General features: G+C 42.8%; 1 protein-coding gene across 4 annotated transcripts in view; it reads right to left on the bottom strand.

The window, feature by feature from the left end:
- Wdr64 (WD repeat domain 64) overlaps window positions 1–15,500 on the bottom strand; it is a 116,956-nt gene that overhangs the window by 87,329 nt on the left and 14,127 nt on the right. For 3 of the 4 annotated variants that reach the window (XR_015635408.1, XM_087581689.1, NM_001430829.1), the window contains 4 exon segments: window positions 9,709–9,811; window positions 7,136–7,239; window positions 2,489–2,518; window positions 707–817 (listed from right to left, as the gene is read on the bottom strand). Coding sequence is in view for 2 of the 4 variants with exons in the window: in XM_087581689.1 (XP_087437815.1) it covers window positions 707–817; window positions 2,489–2,518; window positions 7,136–7,239; window positions 9,709–9,811 (348 nt within the window). In the remaining 2 variants the exon portion in view is untranslated. 4 annotated transcript variants of the gene reach the window in all.

The following is a 15,500-nucleotide window of genomic DNA, read 5'->3' as shown; positions in this document are numbered from 1 at the left end:
GCTGTGTTCAGATAGCCCATCTATGGTGTGGCAAGATGGGGAGAGAAGGGAATCCCCTAGAGATAAAGAACTTCCTCTGAGTTAAAAATCAAGTGTGCAGACTGAAGAGCCTGCACAAGTGTTGACAAAGTCCAGGGTGTGGGCTTTACGGTTCTGAGAAAAGTGATGGTTTCTGAGTAGCTACAGCCCCGTGGGACTTTATAAAGTATGCTCGCCTAAGGATGCGGGGCTGGCGAGAGAGGCTTTGGATTTGATAACAGGGATAAACAGAAAGATAATACTAGCATTTGTAGAAGGAGATAAAAAACAAAGGACTTTGATTTGGTGGCAGGAGGATCCCTGGAGCCATCCGTACCGGTAAACACTAAACTGAGCAGTGTGGAAAGACCACCCCCTGCCACCCAATCTCAGAAAACCAAGCTAAAACCCAACAGCAACAACAGAAACCAAAAGAATTACCCCTTTACTCTAAAAAAAAAAAAATGACAAAAATGAGACCTGAATGAAATTCTGAAATAAAACAGATCGGGATACTGATGCTGAACTCCATCGTAGTGGTTCTCAGTAACGTCTCTCACGTCATACCAGATACTCAAGACACAGTGGCCTGGGTCATAGCCTTACAGGTATCGAGCATGCGCTCTTCTCGCTGGACTCAAGCATGCGCCCTTCTCGTTGTTTGCTACTGTTTCTTTTGGCACAGTACCTGGCTGCTCCCTTGAGCTTTATAATCCCAGACAATAATGGTCCTCTCTGTGGTGGCCACGATTCGCTTTAGCTGGCCGAGGTAATCGCAGCCGGTAATCCAGGAGGTATCCTGATAGAAGAGCAGAGCGTTGGAGGGGATGAGGCTAAGGACGACACTCAAGTGGTGGAGCCCTTGTCTCGCATGCGCCAGGCCCTAGGTGTACTCTCTAGTGCCACAAGACAGAGAGGCCTGGGGGATTGGGAATCACATTTTCCTATGCTACTTCAAGGTATTAGATAGCAGGATGTAGGTTATTAACATTACAAGTTACATCCGGCAGCAGTCTACAGTGAATCCCCTCAGAGCGGCATACAGAAAGAAAGTTTCTCCAATCCACCTTGTTTCTTAGTATCCATTAGCTGGAGCCTGATTCAACTAGTTGGGAATTGCTTCTTAGAAGAGGAAGGGAGCTGGGCGAGCAGTCAACTCTTGCATGGTTCAGTAAGACCTTTTATTTACAGGAGCAACGAGACTCAGGGCTGTGATTCAGCCTGTGCTCCAGCCCTGCCACCTGCTAACATTTTCATCTAGAAGAGCTCCCGTAGTGCTCAGTGATCTATCTGATCACAAGCTGAGGCCCCTTAGTCTTTCTTGGGTCAAGTCTCAAGTCAGGAAGTTCTAACAGCATCAGATTCAGGGTCAGCTGAGACTAAGCAGAAACAGCACCCTGGATTGCCTGGAACGCCAGAAACTTCTACGCGGCTTGAACTTTCTACTAAACCATCAGGAGTCCTAATGGGTTAGTCTGTTACAGAAATGGAGGCTGAGAGGTTTCATAAGAACCTCGGCTCCCCTACCAGGCGATGTGTTTTCTGCTGTAGTTTAGTGTGCTCACCGGGTGTGTGCAAATAGGCATAAAACAAAAAACCCAAGCCTCCAGCATCCCCACCTCTCATAAATCCTCAAGGTAGGGTGTGGATCAGAAAGCAAGACCTTGCAGATTGCCATCTGATGCAACGTTACTACTACCCATACCAGGGACATGCAATAAATGAATTACAAGACTGTACTCGAATTTTTAGGGCATTCTCATGCTGAAAAAATGTTCTCAAATGATTTCCATGTTGTTCTCGTAATGTGGGGTGTCAATGTTGTCAAAACATCGTTTAATTAAAACGCGGAAGCTTTTAACTAAAATTCCAAGAAATAGCTAGTTTCCCAGCAATCCTCTGCAGATAGCTGAACTCCGGGAAGTAACGTGTGGGCCTTCGTTATTATTCAAGGCTTGGTTTCAGAGCCTAGTCAACACGTATAAATTTACAATTGTTAAAGATCATGAAAAACAAGATTTAAAAACCTTTGTGTAGGGTGTGCATTCATGAGTTCGTGTGTGGGTTTTGTACGGTGATGTGCGTGTGGAGGTCACAGGATGACCAACCCCAAGTGTCAGTCCTTACCTTCCTTTCTGTTGGAGAGAGTCTCTCTCTGATGCTGCATCTAGCATCCTCACTGAGTTGCGAGCCTCCTGGATTTCTCCCATTCCCATTCCCACCTTATCCACATAGAAGCATGGGGATAACAGACATAACTACAGGGTCCAGCTTTACGTGGATCTTGGGGGTTCAGACTTAAGATCTTATACTCACGTAGTGACCACTTTACCCACTGAACCCTCTCTCCAACCCTTCATAAGCAGATCCTCTTCAAGGAAGCACTTTGTGGAGATTTTGAGTACCTCTGGAAGAGCCATCATCCCAACCCTAACTCTGAGTTATATTTAAAAACGTTTAATGTACTCACTGTAACACTGGTGTTGGTCTGAACCCTCATCTGTGGGTAAACATAAACTCCAGTTAGAATCTCCAGTAAGAATCAGAAAGGTAGCCCACAAGGCCCCTGGCTTCATCTCACTCGTCATCCTACCTGCTGAGAGAGTTCCTCCTTGTGTCTCAGATTCACCTAGTTCTGTGAAATAGAATAACTTGGTTTGCAGAGAGCAAAACTTCTACCTCTGTGGCTTGTGCTTAGCTTAGCCATGGTGACTGACCTCTTGATATTATTATTATTATTATTATTATTATTATTATTATTATTTTGTCATCATTGTTGTTTCCATGTGCAATGCCTCATTTTCCCCCAGCCATTTGGAGAACCATTTGTTAGAAATTCGAACTAATATAGCAAGGAGGAGAGTGGGGTAAGGGATGCACTACACAGAACTGGAGGATGATATCATTAGGCAGGTGAAAGCAGGTACAAGCTAGAATGAGGCCTGTCTTTGGATGAGAAGGAAGGATGGGTGGGAGAAAAGTTTTAAGAGAGGGGAGGAGACTGGAACAAGAGAAGAGAAAAGCAGCAGAGAGAACATGCAGGCAGATGCTAAGATTCTTCTCTGGACATTTATAGGTTGTTATGAATATTCTCAAGGGGTGGATTGTAACAGGGCTTTGTATGTCTAGAGGAGCAAATTATATATTATCAATTGGATCAGAGGTTATTGTCTTGTGTGTTCTTTCGTGTGGCAATTTAAGTTCAAGAGAGTGTGTGGTGGCTAGAACACCAGTCTGCCACGGAATTGGATTGTGTATGTCTGGCATGGTGGCAACCTGCCTTGGGAACTAGGTGGGTAGAGAGAATGTTGCCAGGCTCAGAGAGTAGCCATTGGCAGTGTGATACAGGATAGAGCAAAGTGGGTGAGAGGCTTTGCTGGCTGAGATGAAGCTATCTATCTGATATCTTGGGGCGTTGTGGTGTCAGATCTAGTGCGGGGTAAAAGACAGCATTTATTTTAATTTTACAGCAACACAGAACAGGGTGGATATATGAACCATGTAGGGCAGGGAGGGCTCAGGGATAGTTTTTCATGGATGCTACAACTGTCTTTCATCAGAAAGAGTGCCCAGAGGCTCTACACTCAGGTTCTTATTTCTGGATAGGAAAGGAAAATAAAACTAGTGTTTTAAGGAAGATGTTTAAGAGCAGGATAGAGCACCATGTTTCCTCTCTTATTTCCTGTGGCGGTTAGCATCTTTAACCTGCAGAATTTCCTAGGTGGGTGCAACTGAGATAAATGAACTAGACCTGGGCGGTTCCCAACCTTCCTGATGCTGTGACTTTTTACTACAGTTTCTTATGTTGTGGTGCCCCTCCCCCATCATAAAATTATTTTCATTGCTACTTCATAGCTGTAACTATGCTACTGTTATGAATTGTAATGTAAATATCTGACATGCAGGAGAGTGGATATGGAGCCCTTATAAAAGGGTTGCTCGGACCCCAGGTTGAAAAGCACGGATAGAGATTAAGGTTTGCCTTCTTGGAGAATGTCTATGAGGGATTGTCTTGATTGGGTTGGTTGGGAAGACCCATCTTAACCACTCCCAGGGCAGGACTAGTCCCTGGGCAGGGATCCTGGATACATAAGATTGCAAAAGCAAATGACCGGCAACATTCATTGTTCTCCTTTGACAGCTGGTACTGTGTTTCCAGCTGCTTCCAGGATCTGCTGCACTGACGTCTCTGTCCTGGGTTGTAGCTTAAATTGTGAGGCAGAATAAGCCCCGCTTTTCTTAAGTTGCTTTTGTCCCAAATTTGTTACAGTAGCAGGAAAAGAAACTAAGATAGTCCCCTACATCCAACTTAATGGGAACAATTTAAGTTCTCTTCTTTCTCATCCTTACTGATTTTTAGTGTCTTTAATGCCTTAGCTTTTGCATGAATTTTCCAGTCTCTATCACCAAAAGTTTCCGTAGTTTTATTCATTCTTTCTCAGATAAGGTAATTATGTGTTTATCTATTAAAAGATATCTCGAGTTATTAATGACTGTTTTGAAAAAGTGATCTCTGGGAACAACACAGTGATTCAGGGGATTTTTCTCCCATAATGACTCACCCATGCTTAAGGAATGTAACATTTAAAATAATATTTTTTCTAATGTATCAAAGCTTAACATAATTTTAAAACAATCTTTTCTCTCCAGTCCCATTGTGTGTGTGTGTGTGTGTGTGTGTGTGTGTGTGTGTGTGTGTATGTGTCAGGGGGAGAGGAAGAATGTGTATGTCTGATATATGCAAGTGTGTGCAAGCATGTGGGTGCGGGTACACGTGCACACACCTGTGGATGACAAAGGAAGAAGACATCGGCTGTTCTGTTCTCTCAGTCTCCATCTATTTTCTTAAGTCAGGGTCTCCCTCTGAACCTGAAACTCTCTATTTTCAGCTATGCTTGCCTGGCCAGTAAACTCTCCAAAATCTACCGGTCTCTATTGGGCCCCAACCACTACATAGTATTGTGGTTATAGGCACAGGAAGTCATGTGTGGTATTTTCATGTAAGTACTGAGTTGGTCTTCATGCTTGTATGACATATGCCACCTCCTTATCCAAGCCCCCCTCCAAGTTACTTCCTTTTCTGTTTCTGTCTCTGTCTCTGTCTCTCTCTCTCTCTCCCTCCCTTCCTCCCTCCCTTTCTCCCTCCCCCCACATTCATTCATTCATTCATTCATTCATTCATTCATTCTGTTTTAGGATCCCATCATATTATTTGATAAGAAATAGAGGTGGGTTTCTGTGTGTTTGTAAATTTCCATGTGCTCAACTCTAAACTTCTCTGTGGTGCCTTTGTTTTATTGTGGGTGTGTGTGAAGCATCCTAGAGGAGCCACCTCACTTCCCTACAATCAAGGACCACTTTACAGTGCAGACCATCATTTCCCTCCTCACAGTGTTTTATAGATCTATCTCATCTTGGATGAGTCCTGAAGGCACAAAGGTCTGTATTGAGAAGGGAGCTAATGCTTTAAGGGGAGAAGGAAGGAGACAGAGAAGGGTTCTGTGTAACAGGGGTCAGTTTCCTGATCCTTTGTTTCCCACATTAATTTCCAGAATTTGCTGGATGCACCCGGTGAGGCAAACACATTAGAAATATTCACCCATTTTTTTAAAAAAAGAATTTTTATTTATTTTATGTATGTGAGTACACTGTAGCTATCTTCAGACACACCACAAGAGGGCATTGGGTCCCATTACGGATGGTTATGAGCCACCATGTGGTTGCTGGGAATTGAACTTAGGACCTCTGGAAGAGCAGTCAGTGCTCTTAACCCCTGAACCATCTCTCCAGCCCCTGTATTCACTTGTTTAACCAACACAACTAACTATTTTGGAAAGAAAAATCTATCGCTCTGGATGGGGTCTGGGGCTATAGACATTAAGTACCATACTCAGCTGTGTGTATAGCAGGCTATGCAGCAGGCTCTGTCCACACACCCAATAGCTGTGCCCAGATGGCCCCTGCCTAACAGTCTCATTGCCCTAGGTATGATCTTCTGGAAAACTCTCTGAATTGAGTGTTATTGAAGGACTAACATAGATTTTGAAAATTATGACTACTTCAAATACATTTTTCTTGTATGAATAAAGCCTGCCCTTGTCTCCAGTTAAAAATGAACTTGGAATCTTTACTCTGTGTGTTTACCAGCGACAGTGCCTCTCTTGTTTTCACAATGGAGATGTCATGTAGGACACATCACCACACAATCTGTTGAAATCTCCCACATATAAAAAATGGGGAAGCTCAAGATGTATAAATTTAGAAATATTGATCATAGCAATGTTTTGCATTTATATAAAAATGTATTACTAGCCAGGCATCGGTGGCGCACACCTTTAATCCCAACACTTGGCAGGCAGAGGCAGACGGATCTCTGAATTCAAGGCCAGCCTGATCTACAGTGAGTTCCAGAGTAACCAGTATTACAAAGAAAAACACTGTATTGAAAGCCACCCCCCAAAAAATAAACACATTTATTACTCATAAATATTAGAGTTTCTACTTCATCATTGAATTTGATCCTCATAGTGTCTCTCTGTCTTCGTGTGAAGACCCAAGGCTTATGAAGTTCCCTATTCAATATCGTAGAAAACCAGGTGCTAAACCTCAGACTTTGTTTGTTTGTTTTGAGACAGGGTTTCTCTGTAGGTATGGCTGTCCTGGAACTCACTGTGTAGACCAGGCTGACCTCAAACTCACAGAGATCCATCCTCCTCTGCCAAGTACTGGGCTTAAAAGTGTGCACCAAGCACTGCCTGGAACACCTGAGACATTTCATCTCCTCCAAGCCGACTCTCCTCAGAGGATTCCCTATTACTTGGCTAGCCCATGTTTAGGGGTTGATCTGGGAAATTATCCAAGTCAACCCTTCACATGCTGGATGCCATGTAAGTCATAGTAACACTCCAAGAAACACCACCAAGCCTTTCTCAGCAGTCAAACCTGAGACAAACTCAAGGCTCAGCAATTCCCTACTTACTATTGTATTCCTCGAGTCACATGGGTGCCTTGTTTTTGTGTTTGCTGAAGCATCGGGATAAATGCATAGATAAAACGAAACACAGGAAGAAAAGGGGTGAAGAAAGTGAAGGGGAGAGGGACCAAGATTCCAAGTCACCTGGCTGTTGAAGACTGTTATTAATCCTTTCTGAGATGCTGTTATCAATAAATCCAGCTGTGGGACCTTCACAATGCATTTGATCACATCTCGTCGTCTACTGCCTGTCAAAAGCATGATTAGTGTCAGCTGCCAGAGGTCCAAAAATTCATTTGTTATGGGTGTAAAACAAGAAAAAGAAAACAGCCAGCATTTCACTACAATCCCTGAGTTACTTAAAATTAAATAAAGCCCCCCCCTAAAAAAAAACAAAAACAAATCAAAGCAATGAACAAACAAAACAACAAAACCAAAACACACACAGTGCTGCTTGGCTTTTAATTATCCTTGGAGACATAATATGAATATAGAGTGTCTCAACTGAACATGGGCTATGAATTCTCAAAGAACTCTGGCACCACACCCAACATCCCCACTACCCCCACCCCTCCCAGCATATACACAGCACTATGGACACATTTCACAGAGAGTGGATTTCTAAACACCATTTGGAACCTTTCTATTTTGAGAGTTTCCTCATCTCTTAATGGCCTTTGCTTTGAAGTGTCACTGTCATGGTCTGCACAGACTAAAGTCCTAACATTATCCGAGGCTCTCTGTTGTAAAAGAACAAAACTGCCTTAATGCTTTCTTAAAGCTTCCTACAACATTCTGTGCATTTGGGGGAATAACACTAGACACTTTGATGCTCATGTGCCTACCCAATGGCTAAGGACAAAGCAGTGTACACACACTGCTTCTCAGTCAGTATGAGTTAACTCTTGTTTGTTTGGGTTTTAGCTTTGTGTGTAACCCAGGCTAGCCATAAACTCTTGCCATTCCTCTCGGCTGGATCTCCTGGGGTCTGGGACTATAGTCTGTTCCCAAGCAGGTATAATTTTTGCCATTGTAAACACTGAAAGGAAAGGAACAGAGTCAGTATTCCAATTACCAGGCTTTTCTAAGTGAAAAAATAGATATCCTGTGTCTGTCGTTCACCGTCGTGTCCCTAGCACTCAGGTATCCTATGCACACTGTAGGTACTGCTGTACACCCTCGCCCTGAAATGCAGTTTTAAAGGATGCCAGATGTAGCAGTGAATTTTAGCTACACCATGTTGTGTTCCTGGCTGGTCGTGCTTCCAGCCACCAGATCAATCTTTGGATTGCAAATAAAACACACACACACACACACACACACACACACACACACACACACACACAAGCTTATTTTTAATATGCCATCTAGTGCAATGGTTGGGTACTTCTAATCCTCTGCTGGCTACCCTAGGCCCAACTGGGGAGGTGGCCAGTGGCCACTTACCTGAAATCTCACATGGCTGGTTGGCTTTATCTCCTGCTGTTCCTATGTTCACCCTTATGGCAATCCCCGCCCCCCCCCCCCTGCATCCTAGCCATCAGAACTCTAAGGGTCCTGTCCTGCCTCTCTTTGCCCAGCCATTGACTGCTGGTATCTTTATTGATCCATCAAAAACCAATTTGGGATAAGGACCTTTAGTGTTTGAACACACAGATTCCCGATTTAATCAAAAAAATTAGAACCAAGCTCCAACAACCAGACTCAACCTAGAGCATTGACTTCATCTCAGAACATGGAATGAAAGGCTGAAAGACAGGCAACGGCTCTAGGCTTCACCTCTTCTCTTCCTGTGGTGGTTTGAATATGCTTGACCCATGGAATATGGCACTATTAGGAGCTGTGGCCTTGGTGGAGGAAGTGTGTCCTGTATAGGCAGTCTTTGAGGTCCCTTCTGCTCAAGCCCCCTTCCAGTGTGGAAGAGACCCTCCTGTTGGCTGCCTGTGTAAAACAGATCCTTTCTGCTGCCTTCATATCAAGGTGTAGAGCTCTCAGCTCCTTCTCCATCACCATGTCTGCCTGCATGCTATCATGATTCCCACCATGATGTAATGGACTGAACCTCTAAAACTGTAAGCCAGCCTCAATTAAATATTTGCCTGTGTAAGAGTTGCCTTAGTCATAGTGTCTCTTCACAGCAATAAAACCCTAAGATACTTCCTAACATTTTCCTACCTTGGAGTGAACAATGACAAAAACCCTAAGTGTCAACAGTGGAGAGGTTGAGAATACCCAAATCCCAGGGTCAGATATGAAAAAAAACAAAGGACACTTGGAAACTGGAAAGGACCTGAATTGAGCTAATACCTGTCTATGGCTGGCTCAAACTCAGTGTGGAGATAGTGTCTTTAGAAGAATCAAGGGTAGGAGCTTGGGAGGCGCTTTACTTGGGGACACTTCAAGAATATTGTAAAGACACAAAGTTCCTCCTGGTATCACTGGACATGTACTAGTAAGATGTCATCATAGAGAGATTTTGCTTGAAGCCTGAACCTTTCACAAGCTTCTTTTCTAAATCACATTCTGTAGTATCTTTCATAGCAAGAACGTGCTTTAGGGTTTCAATTGCAGGTAGTTTCTCCCCACACTATTTTTTTCTCTTGTGGGGAACTGAGTGAGGACCTGTAGGGTGACTATTTAGAAATACTACGTTCCCAATGCCCAGTTTTGAGAAAGATATTAAAATCCATACATATTTGGGGAAAAATGTATGTCACCTGAAATCACAATTCGCTGTTTCCTAGACACAAGAAAAACCATATTTTCTTCATCCATCTGCGAAGCAAGAGGATCTTCATCAGTGGAAAAATATCCAAAGATCTAAAATCCCGAAACAAGGTAAACATGAGCAGTGTATCAGAGCTGGCTGTCCAGTAATAACAGATTCTGCACTAGCTGAATTCAAAGTTTAACTGAGATGAAATGCACCTTGCTTTATGATGTCTGAGTAGAGAGTCCCCTGTAAATAAGCAGGACTTTGAAATTCAATACACTTTGCACTGATGATGTGTGATTTCTGAGGAGGCACTGACATTTTCCCCTGAGGAGCAACCATGCACCAAGTTTGTGTCCTTATTCCTGCTGTAAGATTGATGACTGTCCTGCCCTTGTTTGAAAATGAAATCAGCCTTCATCAGTCAGGGACTCAACTAGGATGTTGACCGTGATTATTCCTATCATCTATGAGTCTTGCTGGGTCAGACTTTTTTCACTCCAGTAAAAGGGAAGATTTTTATTTGATTAGCTGCCCATTTTCTAGACATTGCATGAAAATTAGCTACCTTGCTATAAGAAGATATTCTGAAATTAAAAGTCATCTTTGTGAATAAATCATCAAATTGTGAAGGTTTCAGAAATTAGAGGCATTTGAAAAATGTTAACAGCTGTAAGCCAGGCACAGTGACACAGGCCTGTAACTTCAGACTGCAGTAAAATATGTGAGACCAGTTTAAGACTAACCTGGACAACACAAGTCTGTATCAAAATCTACTAGCAACAAAATAATTCCTACTAACTTATTAATAAATAGAAATTTTCTTTTACTGATGACTGAGAATATGTTTAAAGGAATAGAGAATTTTGAGAAAAGTGTGTGTGTGTGTGTGTGTGTGTGTGTGTGTGTGTGTGTGTGTGTGTGTGTGTGCCTGTCTATGTGTCTTCCTCTATCATGCTTTATTTTTTGAGGCAGGATCTCATATTGAGGCTGGACCTCACCTATCCAGCCAGGCTGTTGGACAGCTCTGGGAATCCACCAGTTTCTGTAGGTCCAGCACTAGGGTTCCAGCACTCTCTGCTACTGTGCTGCCTATTATCTGGATGCTGGGGATTCAGAAGTCAAGTCACTGAACCATCTCCTTGCTCAACCACCTACCCTGCTGTATTATTTTTCTGCCTAATGCTACCAAAACAAATGCGCACAAACCTGACATTAAAGAAGGCCTCTTTATTAACCCATAGTTTCATTGGGTAAAGTCAAAAATGGATCTCAGAGGACTCAAATCTAAGAGATAGTAGAAAGGTGTTTTTACTGGAGTCTTTGGGAAGAATCGGTTTTCAGTATCATTCAGGTTGTTGGCATAAGGTTGATCTGCCTGCTCCCTGTCAGCTGTCACTGCCTAGATTTCCAGGCCTTCTACTCAGTCCTACACCCAAGTCCCCCCTTCTCAGCAACAGCAGAAGAATATTAAGGCTCCTCATGCTTGGAACCCTTCCCCCTCCTCTTCCTATTTTGTTCTGAAGGACTTTGAGCCACCTAGATTATTTAGGATAATCTTCCCATATTAAGTTCCGGTGATTAGTTCCTTAAATTCATCAGAAAATTCCTTTCATAATTACTTAGAATAGTGACTGATTGTGTAAGTGGGGACACAGACTGTTGGGAGGGAGGGCACTTTTGTATGCTCTCATTTTATCAGCACTATTCAGCATAATTAATGTGTGTTTGGCAGCCCATGTAACCTGAGATAAGTCTTGTGAAATAATAGTGGGGTCAAAAGTGAAACGACAGTGGGGACCACCAGGATTCCTCAGTTCCCGGTCAGTAAGTTCCAGTGTTTCTTGGAGTGGGAGAATTCTACACAGTATGGCTAATTCTGAACTGTGTGCTTTGTTTACAGTAACTTCAAATAGTTTATACACAGCCATTCACCCTGATAGGTCATTTCTGTAGAATCATTGTGGAGATAGTGATAATATGTCCAAGAAGAGATGTATGAAGAATTGTGGGAGCAATGCCCTCCTCAAGGCATGAAATCAAGTTCTGGTTCAATAGTCACAGGATCTCAAGCCAGTGTCTGGAGTTCTCTGTTCCTGAGTTTACCTCATCATCAGGAATGACCCCCCACCTCCTTAAATAAGGATGAGGCTGCTTAGATTTTATAGTAATTAGGGAGAGTGTAATATACTTGGATTGCAACAAGTGGCAGATAGGAACTCAGTTGATGTCAACATGTGAGGAATGGTACCCTAGGTTTCCAGGAACATTAAAGAAAATGGAACTGTTGTTCTCCCTGCCAACAAAAACCACCCACTCAGCACCTTTCCTGTTAAGCACACTTGTCAGTCAGTCATGCATTTTATCATACACATCCTTTAGTGTCATAGTCATGTGCATATACGTGCTACTTTTACTCCTGCAGAAATTACTGACTTTGACAAGATATGGAAGTAGAAACATGACTGGTCGAAAAGACCAAGGTGATGGGAGAACGGGGAGAGGCAAGAGACAGTGACAGGAGAGTGACTATGTTTCAAATACACCATACCAATGCACGGAAATGTTGTAAAGAAACCCATCACTCTGAGTCACTAATATATGCTAAGAAAAAGTTCAAATCAGATGACTGATTTTGCTACTTTCACTTATTACACGTTATTGCATTGCTTAATAACTTCTCAAGAAAACCAGTTGCATCAAATCATTGAAATCCACTCAGGAAATTTTTTAGATATGTCAGGCAAACTTCAGAAGAGATGGAAAAACTCATTTTGAAAGGTTATGTTTCAAGGGAGAAATTCTATGATCAAAGACAGGCATTTCTTATCATCTTGTGATGGATAGTAGCCTCGGGGATCTCCAGTTTCTTGAAATTTTAAAATTTCAGGCTAGAAACCATGTGATATAATTTGAGCACATTGCTGGGCTGAGTAATTTATGACTATCAAGAACATCATAAAAAAACATTTCTCAATAGTAATGCAGGCTTTGTCTTATTAAAAGAACGAGCCTTTTCTCTTACAAACTTGGGTTTAATTCACTTACCATTAAAAGGGTAGAAACTATTTCTTTCTCTATGTAATAAAGATTGGAGCTCATCCTTCATCCAGAATGAGTGAGTTCTTTCTGCACCAGTGCTTGGTCTTTTGCTCCATATGCATATGTAAGTATGGATGTGTGTGTAAGTATGTGATTGTGAGAATGTATTCATGTGTGTGTGTAAGAATGTAATGGTGAGAATGCATGTAAGCTGGGCCCAACTGAACTTCACTGGAAATGTATAAATGTGCATTTATTGAACCCGTGTGTGAAAGTATATATGTTTATGCATATTTGGCTATGTAAAAGTTTTTCCTTCTGCAAGCCCTATTCACTTCTCTTGGTTCAATAGAAGTTTATTGCAGCCAGAATACAGCAAATACAGAGGCGAATGCCAACAGCAAACCACTGAACTGAGAATAGGACCCCGTTGAAGGAATCAGAGAAAGAACTGGAAGAGCTTGAAGGGGCTCGAGACCCCATATGTACAACAATGCCAAGCAACCAGAGCTTCCAGGGACTAAGCCACTACCTAAAGACTATACATGGACTGACCCTGGACTCTGACCTCATAGGTAGCAATGAATATCCTAGTAAGAGCACCAGTGGAAGGGGAAGCCCTTGGTCCTGCTAAGACTGAACCCCCAGTGAACTAGATTGTTGGGGGGAGAGTGGTAATGGGGGGTGGATGGGGAGGGGAACACCCATAAAGAAGGGGAGGGGAGAGGGGGATGTTTGCCCGGAAACCGGGGAAAGGGAATAACACTCGAAATGTATATAAGAAATACTCAAGTTAATAAAAAAAAAAAGTTTATTGCTCCAAACTTCCCCCTTGCCTGACAGGCAAGAGGCATAGGGACAAAAGGGAAAAGGCTCTAGCAATTAATCCTCTACTTTATCTCCTGCTGTTTTAGAATGAGGTGCTAAATGCCAGAGACTGCAGTTTCTGGCCTCAGAGGAACACAGAAGGCAGGTCAGCTACAGTAGCAGAGCACAGTGACTTGCATAGATAAGTAAAACAGCTACAGTAGCATAGTAACTTAGACTTAGATAAGTAAACTTATTATTATACAGCAACCCTAACTACCTCGTAAGACAAAGCCTTACCCTCTGCCAACGCTCTTTCCCCTCCACTGCCTCCAGAAGAACCTACAAGAGAAAGAAGACCCCCACTGGGACTGGCCCTGGCAATTATCCTTTCTTTGGGCCCCTTTAAACCTTGCATCTTTGATAGAACAGCTCCAGAGCAGCCTGGAAGGCTTGTGGAAGTTGGCTGAGGCTTGAGGAATCTACAGGCTGGCCCGACAGGCATATTATGGCATATTATGACTCGGGCTGGAATCAGTTTGCAATGTGCTCCTAAAAACCTGTTCATAGACTTCTCTCTTGGTTCCCTTTCCTGTTGCTGTGATAAAATACTCTGATAAAGCAATTTAAGAGAGAAGGTGCTTGTTTTGGCTTACATTTCCTGCAGTATATAGTCCATCAAGGTGATGAAGACAGGGCAGCAAGCCGGGAAAGCATTCGGGTAAGAGCAGGAAGCCATTTGGTCACATGGCATCCAAACTCAGAAAAGCAGGGAAAGGAACAGGAAGCTGGACTAGGCTAAATAAACACAAGAGTCCCTGCCTCTTCCGTGACTCACTTCTGCCTAAAGTTTACACCCTTCTAAACAGTTGTACCATGGAAGGATCAAGTGTTCAAAGTGACTATGGGAGACGTGGAAATTACAACAGCTGCTTACCAGCAACACAGACTAACATGGTGCTGAGTGAAAAGCAGACCTTGTCTTTTCACTGATTAGCTATGCCAGTCTAAGGCCATCACACTGTTTGGATTTCTTTACCTCTAGTCTTTCTTATGATATACTGCAGGGACAGGCCTAAGTTATGTTTTTATTGACTAACATTTCACTGATGTAGTAATATACAATCTGCACCTAAACCACAGAAAAGAAAGTGTAGCTTTTTGTGGATTTATATTTTGGAATCAGATTTGCATAGCTTTGGCAGATTTTGGAAGAATCAATCCCACTCGTATTGCCCAATCGATGACTATTAGCTAACTAATAAGATGCCTCTTTAAATACCAGGTAATCGATAATGAAATGAAGCGAGCCTTCACCAGGTAGCGTTCAGTTTCCATTTTACAGAAGACAGCACCAAAGCTCAGGAAGGTTAGGTTGCAGGCCTTGAAATTGAAAAGCCCCTTCAAGAGGCAGCCAGATAGCTGGTGAGAAAGCAGTAGGCCAGTGACGGCAGGACAGCCCACATAGACTCCTCCAGCCTCAGCAAACTCCCACATGCACAGAGCACACCAGAGCCTGCTCCCATGCTGTTCTATCAAAACCACAAGATTTATAGGTCCAAGATGGGAAATGGCATCAAGAATTGGTAGACAGGAAAATTTAGCTGGAGACCAAAGCCCACTTTCTATCTGGCTTTAGATAAATCAATTACCTCTCCATATGTCCCTTACCATGGCAAGAGTATGGTTCTCTACAATCTGCATGTGGATCTGTTGTGAAGACTAACTGGGAACTGGGAATTTGTATGAAAAAAGAAGAAGAGATTTTATACATGTAAGGAGATTGTGTAAGGCTGGAAGTGGCAGATGTTGGGAATGAGGCTCTGAGAAGGAGCAGATGTTAGGGGTAAGGCTTCCATTCCTCCTCTACACAACTGAAGAGCTACACAGATTTACTTTACAATCGGATTCCATTCAAGATTTCAGTTCTGTGGAGCCCCTCGTGCA

The sequence above is a fragment of the Rattus norvegicus genome, chromosome 13 (genome assembly GCF_021556685.1).
Source record: "Rattus norvegicus strain SHRSP/BbbUtx chromosome 13, alternate assembly SHRSP_T2T, whole genome shotgun sequence".
NCBI lineage: Eukaryota > Metazoa > Chordata > Mammalia > Rodentia > Muridae > Rattus > Rattus norvegicus.
The sequence above is the reverse complement of the archived record's forward strand: the minus strand, read 5'-3'. Positions and strand labels throughout refer to the sequence as shown.